At 50.3% G+C, this 22,415-nt stretch overlaps 1 protein-coding gene and 1 non-coding gene across 3 annotated transcripts; both read left to right on the top strand.

Annotated features, from left to right (window-relative positions):
- The first annotated feature begins 14,287 nt into the window (after positions 1–14,287).
- Positions 14,288–18,212, top strand: LOC123103150 (cytochrome P450 714C2). Of its 2 annotated transcripts, XM_044524644.1 has the most exons (7): positions 14,288–14,581; positions 14,924–15,069; positions 15,208–15,581; positions 16,138–16,364; positions 16,529–16,776; positions 17,091–17,454; positions 17,649–18,212. In XM_044524644.1, exons 3-7 carry the CDS (start codon positions 15,275–15,277, stop codon positions 18,072–18,074), a joined length of 1,572 nt encoding a protein of 523 aa, XP_044380579.1. In that variant the 5' UTR covers positions 14,288–14,581; positions 14,924–15,069; positions 15,208–15,274; the 3' UTR covers positions 18,075–18,212. The 2 variants fall into 2 exon arrangements, with proteins under 2 accessions (XP_044380579.1, XP_044380580.1); XM_044524645.1 differs by lacking the exon at positions 14,288–14,581 and having other exon boundaries at positions 14,912–15,069.
- A 117-nt stretch (positions 18,213–18,329) lies between these two features.
- TRNAL-CAA (transfer RNA leucine (anticodon CAA)) lies at positions 18,330–18,413 on the top strand. Its single transcript has one exon. It is a non-coding gene; the product is annotated as a tRNA-Leu (tRNA).
- Positions 18,414–22,415: the final 4,002 nt, after the last annotated feature.

The raw sequence follows: 22,415 nt of genomic DNA, 5'->3' as shown, positions 1-22,415 counted from the left end.
GGATTCCGCTCCTTTCGTGAAAGATCGGTCGATAGGGTTCCTACCCTACATCATTATCTGTTGGAGTACTATTGATACATGTAACTGAATTTTAATGGAGTAGCTCTACTGTAAAAACTTGCTACTTGTTCTACTGCTATAGCTACTGGAGTACTCCTACTGATATAGTACATCTTATTGTTCAGAGTACAAACAATTTACAGTAAACAATCTACTCCAGCACTACAACAGTAGAACAACAGGAACAAGCAGCACTCCAGCATGAACTAGGAGTACAAGAAGTAGAACAACATCAACAAATAGTACTTCAGCAGACACTTGCATAACAATAGGAAGAAATACTACTTGAATACTCCTTTAAAACTTCAGAAACTTTTTATCATAACGTGTCAGAAAACGTTCTAGGATCCTGTGTATCTTGCTGAAACCGTACGGTACGTCCATTTGTTGTAACAACAGACAGTGGGAGACACGTATTGTATGTAACCCGCTTTGCTTTCGAAGGATGAATGGCATGACTCGTCCTCCTACTTGGGATCAACGATCCGACCTGTCCATTTTTTTATTAGCGTCGGCGCAGACACGAGATGGACGCGCGCGCTCGCCTTCTTCTCCCTCCGGGCCCGCTGATCGATGGCACATTGCCCTCCATCCAACAGCAACCCTCGCCCGCCTCCTTCGTCGCCGACGCAGTCGTCCATTTTTTCCGGCGACTCTACCAGCTGCCGGCGCCGCAACATCCGCTCAGCAACGCCGCCACCTCCCACGTCGCCCGCCACCGCCGTCTTGCCGCCGGGGAGCCGGCTGCTTCCCACCCCCTGACACAGCCGCGACCGCGACCAAGAAGCCGCCTCGCCGCCCCGGCCAGATCCTCACCGGCATGCTCGTCGGACGTCGGCCCGCTCGTCGGACGCCGGCCCGTTCGTCGGACGCCGGCAGGGCAGCTAGCTGGTCCATGCGCGCCGCGACTCCCTTCGTCGTCCGTCTCCTTCATCGACGCCCGCAAACTGTTCGACAGTTTGACAAGGTACAAAATGGATTCCGCCGACAAGTTCTTTTTTCACAATTTCCTTTGCGACTCCGACGATTCGTCGTTCGGTGACCAGGAGGAGATATTGGATGCCGTGTTGGTCCATCACCACCTCAACAGCCAGCGGCCGTTGTTTCATGGCTCCATTCCGGGCCATCTTCCGGCGTTGAATCGCAACCAAGAGAGCGGACATTTCCTTCTTTAGAAAGACTACTTTGATACAACAAATCTGTTGTTCAAACATCAAAAATTCTACCGTCGTTTCCGTATGAATAGGCATCTTTTCAACCGTATTAGAGAGGGGGTGGTCGGCTACGATGACTATTTCGAGTGCAAAGAGGATGCCTTTGGCAAGATTGGTTTCTCCTCTTATCAAAAATGCACTGCCGCCATCCGAATGCCTGCATACGAAGTGCCCGGTGATCTCATTGACGAGTACGTCCGTATGAGTGAGTCTACATGCCTAGAGTCTCTGTATAAGTTCTGCAAGGCTGTTATTGCTGTGTTTGGCCCTGAGTACTTGAGAGAGCCAACTCCTGAAGATACAACCCATTTATTGGTGATGAATGCTAGCAGGGGCTTCCCAGGGATGCTTGGCAACATAGACTATATGCACTGGGAGTGGAAGAATTGCCCTTCTGCTTGGCAAGGGCAGTATAAGGGCCATGTCAGGGCTTGTACTATCATACTAAAGGCCGTGGCGTCTCAAGATCTCTGGATCTGTCACTCTTTCTTTGGCATGGCCGGATCACACAATGATATCAACGTGCTTCAGCGCTCGCCGGTGTTTGCTAGGCTTGCCGAAGGCAACAGCCCACCGATAAACTTTACTATCAACGGCCACAACTACGACAAAGGATACTACTTGGGTGACGGTACCTATCGTCAGTGGACCGCTATTGTCAAGACAATTCCCAACCCTGTCGGAGGGAAAAGGAAAAGATTTTCCCAAGAGCAAGAGAGTGCTAGGAAGGATGTCGAGCGTGTCTTTGGTGTTTTGCAATCTCGATGGGGCATCGTTCGGTATCCTGCTAATACTTGAAGCACGTAGAAACTGTGGGAGGTGATGACTGCTTGTGTGATCATGCACAATATGATCGTAGAAGATGAGCGTCCGGAACGTCTGTACGATCAAGGGTTTCAGTTTTAGGGTGAGAATGTTGTGTCTGAGCATGGAGGAGCGGCAACGTTTGAACAGTTCATCCAATTTCATCATGACATGTGTGATTGGAAAACTCGCGTGCAACTGCAAAATGATTTGGTTGAGTATATGTGGGCTCATGTTGGCAACCAATAGATGTATCTTCTTTATTCGGCTTGCAAAATTATGGGAGACGTTTTTATTTTTATTCGGCTTGTAAAACTATGCTATTTTATTCGGTTCAAACTATGTTATTTGACTATATGTTTAAATGCAAAATCAATGCAAAAATGAGCTATTTGTTGAAATAGGGTGGCCAATCGGCCACGCTGGCACATATGGGTCGGCGCGTTGGGCGTGCTGTCGACCCATATCTAAAACAGGGCGGACGCCAGGCGGGCGGCCAAACCAGACGGACAAAAGCGGACAAAATCACCGTCCGTTTGAATCGGCCCGTTGGAGTTGCTCTTAGGGCCCTGAGCCAATCCATTTGGTCCGCTTGTGTTCGTTTGGGTCCATGGGCCAATCACACCCACCAAACCGCAAATAGTATGTGTGTTTGTTCAGGTACATTTTTGCCTTAAATTTGGGTTCGATTTGCGTCCATAAACACGAGACGGAGGCACCGCTCATTAGCTCGGTGCGCCTCGGGTCCATGTGTGGGCAGTCCAACTACTGCCCATCGTCCTATTAAATAGCACGCGTGCGGCTGGCCTGCACATCAGCCAGACAATATAGTCCACACCCGTCCTTTTTAATGCCGATGTAGGGGGGCGGCCAGTCCAATCCACTTCTTCTCCCTAGTCTCCGTCTTCTCTTTTCGCCCATCCTCCCGAGAAACCAGTCCTAGCTGTCGCCATGGGGGTTCAGCAAGCTCTGCGGCAAAGCACAACCACGAGGCTAGCTCGTCGTCTGGGCGCCGGACGGCTAACTTCACCATTGCGCCGCGGCTGGCATGCCAGCGGCTCTACCTCCCTGTCCACCAATTCAGATATTTTTGGCAGCATCACATCTCGGCATCGTGGTTGGACGTAAATCTGCCACACGGTTGGCACCTCAACCGCGACATGTGCTAGTGTCGGCGGTGTCGCAATCGGTCTCTTGCCCAAGCTCCGCCGCCACCCAGACTACACAGTGGACTTGGCCAACTAGGACGCTTGGTTTGCCACTGAGCCCGCCGCCCGCCGCCAACAGAGCTTGGGTGTGACGGTTGCACGCGCTCCACCGCTGGTGGTGGTGAAGGAGGAAGACCGGGAGGAGGAGGTCTATCTCGTGGCGCTCGAAGAGGCCAACAGGTGGGACTACGAGGAGTTGGATCTTCAGGTGGCCAGGACTTGCGCATGCACTGGCAGATTCGACGGCCGCCGTGAAGGCCAACATGCCCCCACCGCCACCAGCATCTGGCGCGAGTTTCCATTTCTTCATTTGAAATCTCGGCTCTTCTATATACGACTTATTGTTTTTAGCTTTATTCTATAGTATTCCATTTCAATTTTTTTCCCGAAACTTTCCAAAAAAATCCTAGATATTTTGAATTGTTTGTTGACACAGATAAAGTAAGGAAAAACCTATGAAAGAAGTTCCATGTTGATCTTGGACATATAAGAGTTCCGAATCAAATCTCTTTAGAAAGAGAATCTTTTGTCTCATGGTAACGTGCTCTAGTCTCCTTCAGAAACTTTTGTTATTGGCTTAGTCATACACTTCACATATTTCTAGCTATTCACATGGCATCATCAAATGATACAAGTCTTGGATAGCGTGCAGTGTTGGTCGTGGACAAGCATTGTGCTAGTCTACGTGTTGTGCACACCCGTTTGGCTGGGCACGGCCGACGAGTAGGCAGAGCAGCATGTCCTAGAAGCCGAGCGATAGACGGCGGCGCTGACAGTCTACTAGCAGGCCTTCTCATGGATGGAGGTGCCGACGTTCGTAGATCTGACCAATGAGGACGACAACGACAATTTCTAAGGCTATGGGTCTGCTTTTTTTTTCAAAGTTTTTTTCCATGTGTTTAAGTTTAAATTGTAAGTGGACTTTCCTTGACGGTTTAGATATTAAGTTTATACTATTTTTTATGTTTTTTGGATTTTTTAACACCCAAGTCTGAAATGCGGGGCGCACCTACGTACCACAGCTAAAAACAGGTGTCGACGTTCAATGTTTACCTGACCGATCCAAACGGATAAAGAAACGAACCAAATCCATGTTTGTATGCTTTGGTGAGTTGGAGTTGGCGTGACTGAATGCTACTGAACCAAACACTGTCTGGTGTCATCGACATCTCTTCAGATAACAGGGGGACAAGATCCACTGAAGACGAACGCTATGGATGCATAGTTTAAAAAACTGAACCGAAAAGGTTGTCGGTTTAGGTTTTTATCGGTCGGACCGCCGGTTTATCGATTTGATTGTCGGTTTTTAAGCAATAAAATAATATATGTTGAGTAATATATGTGTTAATATAGTGTGAACAAATGGTCAAATAAAATTATTTATATATAGTGGACCATAAAGTAGCACAACCGAGTTGGTTATTGGGCCTTGGGCAGGCCTCGCGTACTGCTGAAACATCCTGGGGTCGAATTCCACTTCTCCCAATTTCTATAAAAAAAATCTTGGTTTTATCCGGTTCAATGACCCAGTTTTTTCATCGGTTTCCAAAAAACCGGCTGGTTCAACCTGTTTTCTTCATCTGATTGCATAGCCGTCTTATTAGCTTAAAAAACCAACTGAGGTCGCCGGTTTCGGTTTTTTTGATTCGGTCCGGTTTTTTAAACTATGCACGGATGGCTAGGATTAAAGCTAGTTGTTGTCTTTTTACTTCTCAGTTAGAGCAATTTCAATGGGGTGACCCATTACGTCCGCCCGCATCTGTTCGGATCGGCGTGGACAAAAGCGGCGGCCTAACATGCTGACCCAAACTTAAATCGTGTCCGTCCGGCGTTCGCGCCGACCCATTTTCGGCCCAAAATTGCGCCTGCAATGCGTTGGCGCGGACGCGCCGCGCGTCTCCTCGCCGTCCGCCGCGTCCCCACCTGGCGGCCGTCCAACCACCACGGTTAACATAATTTATGACGACCGCCCACCTTGGGCCCACGCGCCAGCTACGACAGTCGTCCTTTTTTAAGTCGGACGTGCGGCGGGGCCGTCCTCATCCACTGCCACTCGCCCCCGTCCCCATCTGGCCACCCCTGCCCCCACGCCGGCGACAACCCTAGCCACCGCCAGCATGGGCTTCTTCTCCGGCATCGACAGCAGCCGCAAGGGCAAGGCCCCCGCCTGCCATTCCCCCTCCCTCCCCGCCCTCCCCGCACCGCCGCGCGCTCCCCGGCAGAGGCGGCGCATCAATGTGCCGTTGCACCAGGTCGAGTGGCACTGACACCACCGCGTGCCTCTGCCGTACCCCGATGTGACGCTGCCACATGACTGGCATTTGGATCCGGAGAGGATCCCTGTGTCGGCGGCGCCGCGGACGGCGAGGGCCCATGTGGAGGAGGTGCTGCGCCGACGGGCGTTGCTGGCGCCGGAGCAGCGCGCCGAACCGCACTACGCCGTCGACTCACCCAATTGGGCTCGATGGTTCGCCGTCGAGCACAAGGAGGCGAGGCGACGCAGTGTTTGCGGCGTCGACCGCAGCCTGCCACCGCCCGCGCTCGTTATCTTCGACGAGGACCAGGAGGCCGAGGCCGCCTACCAGACGACCATTAAGGAGAGGAGGAGGAGGAGCGGTAGAGGGAGGCGGCTTTCCAGGCTGCCATGGCGGAGGCCATGGCCCTCTCCGCGTCGGGCGACTGCGTCGTGCCGCCGGCGACCCTGCCGTCCCCGCCCAAAGCCGAGCCGGAGGAGCCGGCCTACCTCGAGCGCTACTCCTGGACCGAAGTAGTGCGCGAGTGGGTCAGCGCTCCGCCGATCTGGCTCGGGACGACGAAGAAGCAGGAGGCGACCTACCTCGACCACTGGCGCCGCGTTCGGCTGGCTGAGGAGCGCCGGGAGGGCGAACGCCTGCAGATGCTCGAGCGTGAGGCCGAAGATGAGGCGCGCCAGGCCCAGGCAGCGGCGGCACAGCCCGACATCGCCGCCCTCTGGAACACGACGTTCCCCTGGGCCGGCCCTGCGCCGACGCTAATCAACCTCACCGGCCCCGACGCAGACGCCGCCGCGAGGACGCCTAGTTTTTAGTCTTTTTATGTTAATTAATGTAATATGGACTTTCGCGGGCCTTTGTGGCCGGCTTTTAGAGCATCTCCAATAGCTTGTCTATATGGATGTCTATACTCGTTTTCCACGACGTGACCCAAAAACAGGCGTCCAACAGCTTGTCTATATGGTCGTCCAAATATACACATCCTCTATATCGACCTCGACAATGTCCACGCCTGGACAATGTGAAGGCGTTGTCTAAAATCAGCTGCAGTTATGATTTCTTCCTCTCCCCAGCGACGGCCCACCTGTCATGGTCCCTGTATATAGACATTCTGATGTAAAACTGGACGTGTATATGAAAGAATCTTTTTAGACCATTGTCTATATAAATATATAGACATCCAAATATACACATGCTATTGGAGATGCTCTTATGTTTAATTAAATGCATATATTTATTTTTAAACAGTTTTGCTAAAGCACATCTAGATGTGTCCTAAGTATTGCACATGTAAGTCCCATGTCCTTGATTTTACATGAAGATCTGTGCAAACATTTTCTTTCCTCTTTTTTCTTTTCCCTTTCCCTCCTAGTTTGATTGAGCCATTTAGATGTGCAATAATTAGGGCACATCTAGATGTGCCCTAGACAAACCCATTTTTAAAATGCTTACAAGACTTTTTTTTGACACGCCGACAAAATGGGTTGGGTCAGTGTTGGGCGCTCGCGTCGATCCAAATACAACGCCGGACGTTTGTTTTTTTTGAAACGAGGCAAAAGCTTTGCCTTATATTGATAAAGAAGGAGCAAGAACAACAGCAAGGTGGGAATGGCTTAGGCCATCCCAAAGGAAAAGGAAAAAACAAAAACAACAAACAGATCAGCCCACAAGATCCGCCAGGTTTTTTGCTCCCGCTAGAATCCAATCTTTTGCTACCTCTCTTATCTTGTGCATGACCACCACCGGCAGAGAGGATTTCTTGTTGAAGACTCTCTCATTTCTTTCCTTCCAGATTTCCCAGGTGATGAGCATGATAGCCGTTTTTAGACCTTTGGGAGAGGAAGAGGGCGACCTAGCTAAGGCCTGCCAGTAGTCCACCACCTTGGGGCGACCAGAGCCCATGCTAAGCAGTAATTCCGGGCAGGAGAGCCAGGATGCCGCCGCGGACCAGATCCTCTTGGAGTAACGGCATTCAAAGAGCATGTGTCTCGCCGTCTCAGGGGAGCACCGGCATAGCTGGCAGGAGGGCTGGTGTGGCCATCCACGTTTGGCCAGGCGATCCGCGGTCCAGAGGCGATTTTGGACGGCGAGCCAAGCGAAGAAGCGGCATTTGGGAGGCGCCCACGTTTTCCAGACAATCGAGCCGAAGGAGCAAGGCAGCGCGGTCATGAACTGCGCCTTATAGGCGGAGCTCGCAGAGTAGCATCCATTTGGGGAGAGGGTCCAGATGATGGAATCTTCTATATCTGGGGAGAGCTGGATATCTGAGATGAGATCCCATAGCTGGACGAACTGGCCAATGTGCTCTGCCGTGAAGGCCTCCACCGCAATATCCGCTACCCAGGTATGGTCAGTAAGGGCATCATGGACCGTTCGGTTTTTCCTCCTCGAAGCTTTGAAGATCAGAGGTGCCATATCTTTCGGTGGCTTGCCGTCAAGCCATGAGGAAGACCAAAAGGAGGCCTTCTTGCCATCCCCGATAGTAACACGAGTCGCGGCGTTGAAGAGCTGTCTATCTGAGGCATCGTTAGGAGTTTCAAAACCTACCCAAGGTTTTTCAGGAGCCTTCCATTCGTCCCAAAGCCAGCGAAGTCTAAGGGCGCGGGAGAACCTTTCCAAATCTAGGATCCCCAATCCACCAAGCTCCTTAGGGCGGCAGACCTTCTGCCAGTTGACCTTGCATTTCCCACCGCTGACAGATTCCTTGCAGTCCCATAGCATACCGCGACAGATCTTGGCCATAGCCCTTAGGAAGCCTTTATCCACTTTGATAGCGGTCAGGAGGAAGATCGGCATGGAAGAAAGGACAGATTTCACATAAGTGCAGCACCCCGCCCGATTTAGGAATCTTCCTTTCAGAGGGTTCAACCTTGACGCAGCTTTATCAATGTATGGCTGAAGGTCGGTCCTTCTGAGTCTACCAAGCGACAAGGGCAACCCCAAATACTTGAGAGGGAACTGGGTGATAGCCGCCGAGAAGTTTGCCAGAACTGCGGTGAGGTCAACATCGGAGCAGCGAATTGGGGCAATAGAGCTCTTAGCCACATTGGTCACCATGCCCGTAACCTCCCCGAAGCCTTGAAGAATATTTGCCAGGCAGGATATATCCTGCACCGAAGGGGCAATGAAGATGGCAGCATCATCAGCGTAAAGAGAGATCCGAGGATGTTGTGAACCTCCAGGACTTTCGCTCATCAAACCAGACGCAGTTGCTTTATCCAGAATTTGTTGCAGCGGGTCGATGGCGATATCGAAAAGTAGGGGGGATAGCGGGTCTCCTTGGCGAAGTCCTTGGCCGTGAGCAAAGTCCTTACCGGGGATACCGTTAAGGATTACTCTAGACATGGCCGAGGAGAAGAGGCTGGATAGCAGAGCACGCCATCTAGGAGGAAAGCCGAGACGGCGCAGAAGGTCGAGTAGATAGTCCCAGCGAACTGTGTCGAAAGCTTTGGCAATGTCCAGCTTTATGAGGAGAGCCGGAGTTTTGCTGCGATGGAGACTGCGAGCGGTGTTTCTGACATACATGAAGTTGTCATGTATGGTTCTTGTTTTGATGAAGGCACTTTGGCAGCGAGAAACAATAGCATCCATCTTCGGACCGAGCCGGCGAGCCATAGCTTTAGCGATAATCTTCGGTACCACGTGGATGAGGCTTATTGGCCTGAAATCCGTGATGGCTTCCGCACCGTCCTTCTTTGGAATGAGGACGATGTTAGCTGTGTTGAGGATGGCGAAATTAGAAGCTGACTGCTCGGAGAAAGAAGTGATGGCCCTCATGAGATCATCTTTGACAATATCCCAGCATGATTGAAAGAAAGCAATGGAAAATCCATCGGGGCCGGGGGCCTTTTCTGAAGGCATATCATCGATCGCCTCCTTAATTTCCAACTCAGAGAAGGGGAGGTCGAGATCTTCCAAAGCATGGGTGCTAGGATCAACGACCATCCAATTGAAGTCTAACTGCCGGAGGGGAGGGCGACCCAAGGTCTTGGAGAAGTGTTCGAGAATGACGTTCTCCTTATCTTCATGTGTTGCCAGCCAACCATCATTATGTTTGAGCCTTTGGATATGGTTCTTGCGTTTCCTCGAGTTAATCCGCAGATGAAAGAACTTTGTGTTGGCGTCTCCATCGCGAAGATAGTTGATTCTGGAGGCCTGACGTTTTCTAGAGCGTTCCAAGGCCGCCAACCCTAGAATCCGTCTTTTAAGGCCAGCACGGAGGGCCCTCTCTTCCGTGGACAGGGGGCGAGAATCCTGGGCGACATCTAACTGGAGAATGACCTCCAGAGCCATGGAGAGCTGAAGCTTGCAGTTAGAGAAGAGACCCCTGCTCCAGGATCGCAAGCTGAGCGCGGTGGTCTTGAGCTTGTGGTTGATTACGTGCACCGGCTGAGTGTGAGAAGAGGGCGCTGACCATGCCTGTAGAACCGTCTCTTGGAAACCCGGCATTTTAGTCCAGAAGGTTTCAAAGCGGAAAGTCGCAGGTTTACGGGGCCCACTCTGGTTGGAAAGGAGGAGGGGGCAGTGGTCCGACAAGGATGACGAAAGAGCGTGCAAGACATGACTTTCGAAAGTCAAATCCCAGCTCGGGTTGCAAAAAGCGCGGTCCAGCCTCTCGAGAGTGGGGTTCTCCCTTTCATTGCTCCAGGTGAACTTCCTGTTCTGTAGTTTTATCTCCTTGAGATGGCAAGTATTCAGAGCACGCCTGAACTGGCCCATGAGACGAAGATTCAGCTTATCATTGTTCTTGTCTTCCGCTTGAAGGATGAGGTTAAAGTCACCAAGGATGAGCCATTTCTGATCGTTGTTGGGAGCAGTGGCGATGATTTCGGCAAGAAAAGCTCCTTTATCTGTGTCAACGCTAGGGCCATATACTGTGGTGAGGAGAAAAGAGGTGCTGCACTCACGGATGGTGATCTGGGCGGAGATCAAAAAGCTGCCAATGTGAACGTTTGTAACAGAGACTTGATCTTCATTCCAGAGAAGAAGAATACCACCTCGTGTGCCAACAGCTGGCTTGTGAGCGAAAGATCTGAGCTTAAAACCACCAATGTAGGCCGCAGTTTGCTGATCTATGAAATCAAGTTTGGTCTCTTGAAGACACGCGATATGGCAGGGAGTGTCTGACAGAAAGGCGTGGACCGTGTCTTTGCGAGCTTGGTCGTTCAGGCCTCGAACGTTCCAGTCAGCCACGTTGAGGTTGGGACCGATCATCTTAGCAGCTCAGAAAAGAAAGCCAGATAGTAGATGAAAACGGGGGTGACATGCCCGCCCCCAAAGCTATTGCATAACATCAAGACTGAGACAAACATGCCAAAACTAGGGGCCATCGAACCACGAAACCATAACCTGGTCTCCATCTAAGCAAAGTCTTTCTGAAGGCTAGAATCAGCTCCACCCGCACCGCCCATGGCGATCAGCGCATTATCCGCATCCATGATGCTACGAACGTTCAGCTTAAAAAGCATAGCTAGACCTTCAATGGTCTTGTCTGGCAGCTGAGTCTTGAACTTGCTGATGTACTTCTCCCTAGCTTGAATCAGAGGCAAACCTTCGGCATCACAGCCCATTTTGTTGAGGAGCACTTGTATCGCCTTATCCATAGCGTGCATCACCGGCTTAGCACGAAGGCGCTCGCTGCGATGTGCCTCAGAAGGGGGCACAGCCACAGCTGGTCGAGGACGTGGTGTGATCGCAGCAGGCCGCGGGAGGAGCGGCACAGGCGGCCTGTCGAAGAGATCTTCCACCGAGCTCAAAAAAGGCGTTTCGGCCGGCGCAGACTCGAGCTCCGTGGAAGGCGTCTCCAGCTCCAGCAAGGTCGGGTCGGATGGGGCCTCGACCGCCTGGCCCAGCTGCCCGTTTGGCTCTTGCATATGAAGTGGCAGGAGCGCCACCTCATGCCCCAGAGCATCGGAAGCTACCTTCTCCATGTCGTCGTCCCAAACCTCCGGAACGTGGGGCTGGAGCAGAAGCGAGAGCGGCGACGCTTGACAAGTGGGTGCAGCCATGGGACACTCCTCCACGGGGGCTTCATCTTCCCATGTACTCTGTGGGGCAGCCTCAACCGAGGGTGGCAGCGAAGCGAGCTTCGAATTCAGGACGTCAGGTACGCCTTTGATGGCCAGGGACCAGTCCCGGCACGGCTCCTGATGCGGCGAGGCGCGACCGAGCGAGGTCAGCATAGGCGAGTTCGGGGACGCTCCCAAAGCCCACTGTGCAGCCAGCAGCTGTCCCGGCGCGAAGACGGTGGGCGCCGCGGAGGGAGTGGTAGGCGTCATCGGCTGTAGAGGTTTCATGGTGGCGGAATGCAGCGCGGTCTCAGGAGCAGCAGAAACTGAATGCTGGAGCTGCACCAGGACGGAAGCCAGGGCTGGGGGCGTGGCTACAGCCGGGGTCGCGTCCTTCTGGTTGTAGCTGCGGTGCCCGCGCTCGCTGTTGTGGTGGCGAGAGGAGCGATGGTGTCCATGGCTGCATCGACGGTTGTCCAGGGGTGCGCGCCGGCCGGAGTCTCTTGCGCGCGACCTATCCCGAGCGTGGCGAGGAGAATGGCGGTCAGCGTCACCATCATCGTCATGTGGATGGCGTGTGGTTGGCCTGCGATCATCACAGCGTCGTCCAGCGCGGGATCGGCTGCGGCGGCGTTCCTCGCGGCTGCGTGAACGGGAGCGTCTGGAGTTGTCATGGCCAACGTAGCCCCGCGAACGGGAGCGGCGCGCCTCCACACCGTCCGCAGGCCGAGAGCGGGAGCGGCGCGCCTCCGTACCGTCCGCGGGTCGAGAGCGGGAGCGGCGCGACCCCTCAGGCGCAGGTCTTGAGCGGGAGCGTCGAGAGTCGCCGCGCCTGGCTTGAAACCTTCCCAGGTCCTTCTGGTCGCGGGCGTCCTTGTCGCGCGGGCGGAGGTCACCGAGTGGTGGGATCGCCGCCGGGAGGACGGAGCCGGCGCCCGCATCCACTGGCATGCCATCTATGGTGCCCAGGTGGCAAGGCGGGAGGGCGTGCACTCGCGGCCTGAAGTCCGAGATAGGGGCGTCACCATCAAGCACCGGTGCGCCGTTGAAATCCTCGATGCGGTCGATGTGGAGAAGTACCCGGAAGGTCATGCCCCTCTTCCACTGGTCCGGTCTGTCCTCGTCGATGCGAATCCTTGAAGAGAGGCCGCAAGGCGCTTTGTTGACGAAGGTGCACCACATGGCCTTGGCGATGCGGCGCGGGGACGGCGTCCAGACCCACATACCGAACGATGAGGTGACCTCCATCGTGGTGAAGCCGTCGTCGAACCGTTGCACCGCGCAGTTCCGCCCCACAAGTTGGTCCACGATTTCCGGGCGCCAAGCGAACGGCGGCAGGCCGTCCACCAACACATGGGCGCGGTAGTGGAGGTCAGCGTTGTAGCCGTGCGAGACCGCACGCCATGGCCGGAAGTGGACGTCGAGCCCATCAAGCTTGAAGCAGCATCTTTCGGTGCGCATCACCCGGTCGCGGAGCTCGGCGGAGGAAAATTTGACGATGTACTGCTCGGGGAAGTGGGAGCTCACCACCAACTCCGAGGGACGGAGACGGTACTTCCTGCAGAAGACGTCTTCAACGTCGGAGCGGTCGGCCCCCGACGGTGCAGAGAGCGTCCAAGCCACGATGGCCGAGCTTTCCCAGTCCAGCCGAGCGCGGTCGAGGTCGTAGGAGGTGGCGATGTAGCACGTATCTTCCTCTGTGCGGAGCGACGGGTCGCCCAGTCCAACGCCGTCCATCTCAGCAGCCGCGCAGACGGCGGCCGGCGGGGCCGGAGGGTTGAGAGGCGTCGGGCTCGGGGTGGAGGCTTGCAGAAACGAGCGCGGAGGCCTCTTGGGGTGGCGTTCCCGCGTGCAGACGGCGACGAGGTGGTTGGGGGACTTGCAGCGGTGGCAGAGTCGGAGTCTGCCTTTTGAAGGCACGGAGGATGGCTGTTCTCCTCCCCCTTGATGACCGCGCGAGGAAGAGGAGCGGCGGCGCAGCAATGAAGAGGCGGCGTTTCGTGTTTCGAAGCGGGCTTCACGACGCGCGCGACGGGAACGCACCAGAGTCCAGCCCGGTTCCGATTCCCCAGGAGAAAACGGTGGGCCCGCGGGATCCTGTCGGCGCGGGGAGGTTGAGCCTTGAGCGCCTTGGAGATGGGGGGCTGGGAGGATGAAGCGCACCGAGCCCCGCGGGCGTGCCGTCCTGGAAGAGGAAGCAGAACGAAGGATTCCCTTCGGGGCAGCCGACGAGAAGGACGAAGATGGAGGACAGCCCGCGCTCCTCCAGGCAGACAGCGCGCCATTAACGCGGTCGCAGACCTCCGCGGACGGCACGTCCAGGATGAGAGAGCCGACGACGGAGCTTCGGAGGCGAGGCGGCGCACGAGCCTCGCGCGGCGGCGGAAGGGGGCTCGACGAAGCGGCGGCACCGGATCTTGGCGCCAAGGGTTGAGCTGGCCTCCTGAGGGGGGCCGAGGGGTAGCTGAGGGGCAGGGAGGGTGGGGGAGGTGGAAGGTGGTGGAGGGGGCGCCGGGGAGGGTTGGCCAAAGCTGGGACGCCGGCAGGAGGCGGCGGCGGCGGCCCGCCGCTGGGAGCGGGGGAGTCGCAGGAGCGCGGCCTCCTAACGGTCATATTACGCCGGACGTTTGTGTCCGCTGGGCCGATCCAAACGGACAAAAAACTAACAAAGGCGCCGTTGGAGTTGCTCTTACTACTGTTTTATAAACTTCACTGAGTTCTGTCTACCACTGCAAATTGAACTGGCCCTTAAAGCCATGGTGCTGGAATGAGAAAAGTAAAGAAAGGGAAACCTATTTGCATTAGAGGAATTTAGCTAGGGTTCTTCTCTCTCAAACCACGAACAGTCCAAATTCATCTACTCCCAGTGAGCCTAGATTAGCTGCGGAATATTCCTTCCTTTTCCCAGTGAGCCTAGATTCGCGGGTTGCGGCAAAGAGTAACGCTCTTTTTGCCGGCGGCGGCGGACCAACGTCAAGCACCACGCTCGTCCTTCCTCAATCCTTCGGAATCGTTCCTGTTTCTTAGTCCTACAGGTTAATCTCTTAAAAAACATACTTGCTTGTTTGATTTGGGGAATGGATCTAAATTTTTTGATCTGCTCTATCTCCAGTTTCAATCACGAGTCTTTTTTTTCTTTTTGTTGAATTCGGGCCAGCGCTCCTTAGCCATAGCCTTTCATCATTTGGCTGTTAGCGTAATCATGGTCGATTAGTTTTATATAGTACTAATAATCATGCTCATGTATGAACGGTAACATGTGCAGGACTGATACTCTGCCGCCTGCAATAATAAAATACAGTGCATGAAAGTATCAGTCTACATCTTCTTGCAGCCTAGTACTATGATTACCTATTTATCTGAGACCTTGCAAGCAGGTTGAGCGTGTTAAGATTGTTCCACCAACCAGGGCTTCGCATCTCCTCACCCGCCGAAGAGTATTGTATTTAGAACCGAAATTGTTTTTGTGATGGGGGTGCTCTCTGCTCTGGTCATAGCAATCAGACAAAGCTTCTCTCTCAGGGTATGGCAAATCAAAATAACTATGGTCTTTGTTTTGCATTCTTTATTTATTTCTTCTAGAAAACTGGCACTGTCTTATCTGCCAGCTGCTTTCAGAGTGAGTGACTAATTTGTAGTTTTGCACTTTTCCTGTTCCCAGCTGCGCACCATGGACCACCCAGCAAATATGTATCTTCACATACTATGATCCTCTCTCTCTCCCCCTCATGATGATGATCCTCTCACCGCGGCAATGGCTACTGGTGCTACCTCCGGTCTTCCTCTCCACTCTTCTCTTCTCCTACCTGTACACCACCCTATGGCTAAGGCCGGAGAGGCTCAGGCAGAAGCTGAGAAGCCAAGGAGTGAAGGGTCCCAAGCCTTCTTTCCTCTTCGGAAACATACCGGAGATGAGGAGAATCCAGAAACTTGCCATGTCTGATCAAGAAGTGGGAGCAGGGTCTACAGATCGCTTCTCCTCAAATTATGTGGCCACTCTGTTCCCTTACTTCCTCCACTGGACCAGAGTTTATGGTATGTTGACAAACCTGTAGATAGTTTCAGTAAGGAATTTAGCTTCAATTTGTTTGGTTGCTGAATTCTAGTCTATTCGATGTTTAATAAATATATTTGTAACTTTTGTTATTAGAAGTGTTCATGTAGAAAGAGATATATATTTTTCTTGCACAGCAGAATCTGTGGGGGGTTCATGGGGAATGCACAATTATAATCACAAAAAAATTGAGGCCTTTTGTAGTTTCAAGATGAGTAGATGGTGCTAGATGCTAAAGCCAGTTATGTTCTTTGACGAGGACCTGATATCTCCTAAAATTTCGTAGTCGTTTCGATGATGCACTATATAGCGTGTCTCACCATATGTTGACTAATCTTCACTTTGAGCCATTAACTTGACATAAACTTTGCTTTTAAGAATATTTGTATTTAAGTTCTGCTTAAGTAGACATGTGTATTATTTTACTGTTATAAATCTTTGATTATACAGCGGGATTTGGCCCGATAACATGGATAAATGGCCTCTGAGCTGCATATTTAAACCTTGCAAGTTGCCGTAAATTTGATGTTGTGCCAGGTTCCATCTACTTGTATGCTACTGGAAGCATACAAACTCTACATGTCATAGATCCTGACATGGTGAAGGAGCTGGCCAGTTGCAAGTCTTTGGATCTTGGAAAGCCTAGCTACTTGCAGAAAGAGCATGGACCTCTTCTTGGTATGGGAATTTTGACGGCGAATGGTGACCTATGGGTACACCAACGAAAGGTCATTGCACCTGAATTCTTCATGGACAAGGTTAAGGTAATTGTGCCTTCACCGTGAGTATTTTTCTTCAGACACGCCTTTTTTTAGGCAAAAATGCTTCAGACAGTGTTTTTTCATGGTGTTGTTCAACAATGATGCTTGCTTAAAAATGCTTACTACATGCACCATTAGACTAAACTTAATTGTGGAAATATCCACAGGGAATGGTTAATTTGATGATGGATGCTGCACTATCAATGTTGAATTCATGGGAAGAAAAGGTTGAGTCTGAAGGAGGCAGGGCAGAGATTGTAGTTGATGAGTTCTTGCGGAACTTCTCAGCTGATGTTATATCAAGAGCTTCTTTTGGAAGCAGTTTTGTCGAAGGCAAGGGGATATTTTACAAAATTCGCCAACTTCAGAAATTGATGGGGAAGCGAAGTATGCTTATTGGTGTTCCTGGAAGTAGGTATGTTCAATGTATTCATATCATCTTTATCTTTATATATGATGTATTTGACATCAACCCCAGAGGCTATTTCACATACTATGATGGCAGTGTTTGTTAGACAGATAGAAAACCTACATGATGGATATTTTGAACTAGTAACGGTATACTAACTGTAGTGTGTCGAAGTTGAGCGTCAGACTGTTGTTTTCTAGCCACTACTCCAATATGATTTGACACATGTTTTGCTTTTTAAAAAAGCAGTAGCATGATTTTCATGTGTTGTCATCTAATAGAGAAGTACTTTTTTGTGATAATATGCTTGAAATAAACAGATATTTACCGACAAAGAGTAACAGAGAGATTTGGAACCTTGGGAGTTGCATCCGTAGCCTCATCTTGAACATAGCCGAGAAGCACGGGCATGATTCAGCAACCACACCAAATAAGTTTTTTCTGCACTCCATCATTGAGGGTTCTAAAGCCGCTTCCTTCTCTTCGTGCACACCCGAGGATTTCATCGTCGACAACTGCAAGAACATCTACTTCGCGGGACATGAGACAACCTCGAGCACTGCCGCGTGGTGCCTGATGCTTCTTGCAGCGCACCCTGAATGGCAGGACCGAGCTCGGGTGGAAGTCCTTGACGTTTGTCATGGAGAAGCATTAGACTTCGACAAGCTACGGAAGTTGAAAACGGTACGTATGATCAAGCCTCGCTCTTGTAAATGAGAGATTTTTTTTATTAACAAGATAAATACTAGCATGTTTGGTCTGAATGAACATACATATTGCTGAGTAAACAAACCTCTGATAACTACTTGAATGCATATTTTTGCTTGCCTTTTGACTGACTTGTGCAAAGTGCTAATACAAGCATAATGGTATTACAGCTAACGATGGTGATCCAGGAGACCCTCCGCCTGTACCCGCCAGCCTCCTTTGTCACGCGGGAAGCTCTGAAGGACCTGAACCTCGGCGGCATCGACATCCCGAAAGGCACCAACATCAGGGTCTCGATCATGCTGGCTCACCGGGACCCTTCGGCATGGGGCGCCGACTGCGACAAGTTTGATCCGGGAAGGTTTGCCGGAGGCATAGCACGCGCCTGCAAGCCCCACCACATGTACATGCCGTTCGGCGTGGGTCCCCGGACGTGTGCCGGCCAGAACCTCGCCATGGTTGAGGTCAAGGTCGTGCTGTCGCTGCTGCTGTCCAGGTTTGAGTTTGCACTCTCGCCGAGCTACGATCATCGACCCGTGTTCAGGCTGACCGTGGAGCCCGGGAGCGGCGTGCCGCTGATTCTTAGGAAGCTATGAAATGATGGTCTGTTCATCGTTTCTGAGCTGTTGCTTGTTGTTTACTGTCGATTTCTGACAGGGAGGAACGGCTGGATGTTGACTGTAAACACTTTCTCAGTATGTTATTGCTGTGCATGAGAGTACCAATTCTTGTCACTTTGGACATGGTGCAAAATTTCGTCGTATCAAATATGGTACGTTCAAGAAGGCGTTATTTTTGAAATCCTGCGATTCAGTGTATATATATTATTTATACGCTTCCACGGCAAACAAGTCAGGATGGCCGAGTGGTCTAAGGCGCCAGACTCAAGTTCTGGTCCTCTTACGAGGGCGTGGGTTCAAACCCCACTTCTGACAAAATAATATTTTGCATTTTCTTCTTCTTTGACGTTTAGTTTTGCATTTCTTTTCCTTCCTTCGACTTCGATGTTTTATATTGCATATATTTCTTCTTTGCCAAACCCCACTTCTGACAAAATAATATTTTGCATTTTCTCCTTCTTTGACGTTTAGTTTTGCATTTCTTTTCCTTCCTTCGACTTCGATGTTTTATATTGCATATATTTCTTCCTTGCCAAACCCCACTTATGACAAACTAATATTTTTACATGTTTTTTCCTCTTTCTTGAACATTTTATATTGCCTATTCTCTTGTTTCCATTCATGCATGGACATATACTTTCACTAATGGTTTGCATTTTTCTTCTTTGATGTTTAGTTTTCCATTTCTTTTCCTTCCTTGGATGTCTTATATTCCATATATTTCTTCCTTGCCAAACTCCACTTATGACAAACTGATTTTTTTACATGTTTTTTCTCTTTCTTGAACATTTTATATTGCATATTCTCTTCCTTGTTTTCATTCACGCATGGCGTATACTTTCACTAACTAGTAAATGCGCACGTTCGTTGATATTTAGGCAATATATTAATTGCACGTGGATATTAGGTATGCTATTATTTGTATGATAATTCTGTGATTAGTGCAATATTTGGTATGATATTAATTACACGTTAAACATGTTGAACGCTCGCCATTGGAGTAGTGTAGATCGTTGGATTGACTTAGTTTGATGGTTGAGATCAGTTGGATCTGCCCATTTGGATCTTTTTATATTGGTATAGATATAGATATAGATGTTTTCCCTTTTATATTGCAAATATTATTTTTATATACATCACTAGTACAAAGACTTATAGGCAGAAGTTATTTGTGGGTTCAAACCCCACTTCTGACAAAATAATATTTTGCATTTTCTTCTTCTTTGACGTTTAGTTTTGCATTTCTTTTCCTTCCTTCGACTTCGATGTTTTATATTGCATATATTTCTTCTTTGCCAAACCCCACTTCTGACAAAATAATATTTTGCATTTTCTCCTTCTTTGACGTTTAGTTTTGCATTTCTTTTCCTTCCTTCGACTTCGATGTTTTATATTGCATATATTTCTTCCTTGCCAAACCCCACTTATGACAAACTAATATTTTTACATGTTTTTTCCTCTTTCTTGAACATTTTATATTGCCTATTCTCTTGTTTCCATTCATGCATGGACATATACTTTCACTAATGGTTTGCATTTTTCTTCTTTGATGTTTAGTTTTCCATTTCTTTTCCTTCCTTGGATGTCTTATATTCCATATATTTCTTCCTTGCCAAACTCCACTTATGACAAACTAATTTTTTTACATGTTTTTTCTCTTTCTTGAACATTTTATATTGCATATTCTCTTCCTTGTTTTCATTCACGCATGGCGTATACTTTCACTAACTAGTAAACGCGCACGTTCGTTGATATTTAGGCAATATATTAATTGCACGTGGATATTAGGTATGCTATTATTTGTATGATAATTCTGTGATTAGTGCAATATTTGGTATGACATTAATTACACGTTAAACATGTTGAACGCTCGCCATTGGAGTAGTGTAGATCGTTGGATTGACTTAGTTTGATGGTTGAGATCAGTTGGATCTGCCCATTTGGATCTTTTTATATTGGTATAGATATAGATATAGATGTTTTCCCTTTTATATTGCAAATATTATTTTTATATACATCACTAGTACAAAGACTTATAGGCAGAAGTTATTTGTGGCGAGCCCCCAAAGAACCGGTATCTCAAAAAAATGTCAGTGGTGTAGGAGAACATGGCATAAGAAAACAAGAAGGGGGCAATTATTCATGGTCAACAAGTCACAAGAAGAAGGGGGGATAAGAGAACAAGTAAGATGCGGGGAAAAAAGGATTGTCCTTCACTTGGCAGAGTATCTTTGCTGGTCTTCAAACATTCAGAAGGGGGCTTATTTGGAGAGTTGGCTCAGGGGAGAAAATCAATATTTGGGAGGACCATTGGGTACCATCTAGTCCAATGAGAATGGTGCAAACTAGGAGAGGAAATATTTTACTGAGAAACTAATATTTCACTAATGACAAACTAATATTTTAACAAGTCACGAGAAGAAGGGGGGATAAGAGAACAAGTAAGATGCGGGAAAAAAAGGATTGTCCTTCACTTGGCAGAGTATCTTTGCTGGTCTTCAAACATTCAGAAGGGGGCATATTTGGAGAGTTGGCTCAGGGGAGAAAATCAATATTTGGGAGGACCATTGGGTACCATCTAGTCCAATGAGAATGGTGCAAACTAGGAGAGGAAATATTTTACTGAGAAACTAATATTTCACTAATGACAAACTAATATTTTAACATGTTTTTCCTCTTTCTTGAACGTTTTATATTGCCTATTCTCTTCCTTGTTTCCATTCATGCATGGCGTAAACTTTCACTAATGTTTTGCATTCTTCTTCTTCTTTGACGTTTAGTTTTGCATTTCTTTTTCTTCCTTGGATGTTTTATATTGCATATATTTCTTCCTTGCCAAACTCCACTTATGACAAACTAATACTTTTTGATGTAGGGTGGAACCCTAATCGGCCGATCTTTCACGAAAGGAGCGGATCCCGTGAAGAACACGAGGGGATAACGAGGGAAACACAAGGGGAAACACAAGAGAAACACTAAACCGACAAGAACAAGTTACACATGCGCTAGATCCTCGGATACATGGAACGATACACGGTACACGATCAACTAGGGACGATACAATGGTAACGGTCTTCTCCGTGAGGAGGTCTTGAGTTCTTCCCTAAAAGGGGTCTTGAATCCGCTTGGGGGATCTTCTCCGGTGGAGGCTCGAATCTCCGTGGAGAAGGTAACCAAGTGGATGAGCAAAGCTCTCTCACAAATATGAGCTAAACATTTGCTAACCCTAGAAAGTTGTACGAGATGGAGTATATATAGTCTAGGGGGTAGAAGGGGTACACGGGCCTCGGCCCTTTACTGTGCGCAGATAGGGAGGCCGGACGTCCGGGCGTTCACGGAGGGCCGGATGTCCGGGCTGTGGGGGGGTGGGGGGGGGGGGCGGATGTCCGGGCTATGGGGGGGGGATGTCCGGGCTGGTGAAGCTGGCCATGTTGCTCTCGGGTGCGGGGGTGTCCGGATTTTCGGGCAGGAGGCCGGATGTCCGGGACCTCGGGAAGGGCCGGATGTCCGGGCTTGCGGGGCCGGATGTCCGGGCTTGCGGGGCCGGATGTCCGGGGCCTGTAGGCACTTGGTGGTTGAGCAGCTGTAGAGGAAGGCGCTCCAGGGACCGGATGTCCGGGACCTTGGCCGGATGTCCGGGGCCTGGGAGATGCTCTTGGCTCCTTCCATTGGTTCTCCTCATCCGTGGACTTGGGGACTTGTCCGTCTTCATGCGCATCTTCGGGAGGACCCTCTTGGTACCTAATCATGCACAACATCTCGGACTTAGGTAGTAGCCATGTCTCATGCATAGAAAGTGGAAGTTCGGAGAGGAGTGAGTTCACCTTATCTTCGATAGCTTTGGCTCGGGCTCGTGTCATTGGTCCAAGTGGTGCCGTTGGAGGTGTGGGTGCGTCCATGGGGATGATCTTGGGATGCTCCGCATCATATCCTCTCCCTTGGGGAAGATCCGTCCTCGGATCGAAATCATCATCACCATGGTAGGGCGAGAGATCTTTGATGTTGAAGAGCCGTTCACGGAGTACTTGTCACGAGGGATGTCGATCTTGTAGGCGTTGTTGTTGTAGCATGCAAGCACCTTGAATGGTCCATCCGTGCATGGTCAAAGTTTGGACTTGCGTTCTTGGGGAAAGAGGTCCTTGCGAAGGTGTAGCCACACAAGGTCTCCAATGTTGAATATCATAGGGTGCTTGTTGACGTTGAGCTTGGTCGCAAGGCGTTGTACTTGGCGCTCGATGGTGTTTCTTGTATCTTCATGCACCTTCTTGATATGGGTCGCTCTTGCACTTGCGTCCAAATTGATTCGCTCTTGGAGTG

This window comes from Triticum aestivum, chromosome 5A, assembly GCF_018294505.1.
Source record: "Triticum aestivum cultivar Chinese Spring chromosome 5A, IWGSC CS RefSeq v2.1, whole genome shotgun sequence".
Lineage (NCBI taxonomy): Eukaryota > Viridiplantae > Streptophyta > Magnoliopsida > Poales > Poaceae > Triticum > Triticum aestivum.
The sequence above is the reverse complement of the archived record's forward strand: the minus strand, read 5'-3'. Positions and strand labels throughout refer to the sequence as shown.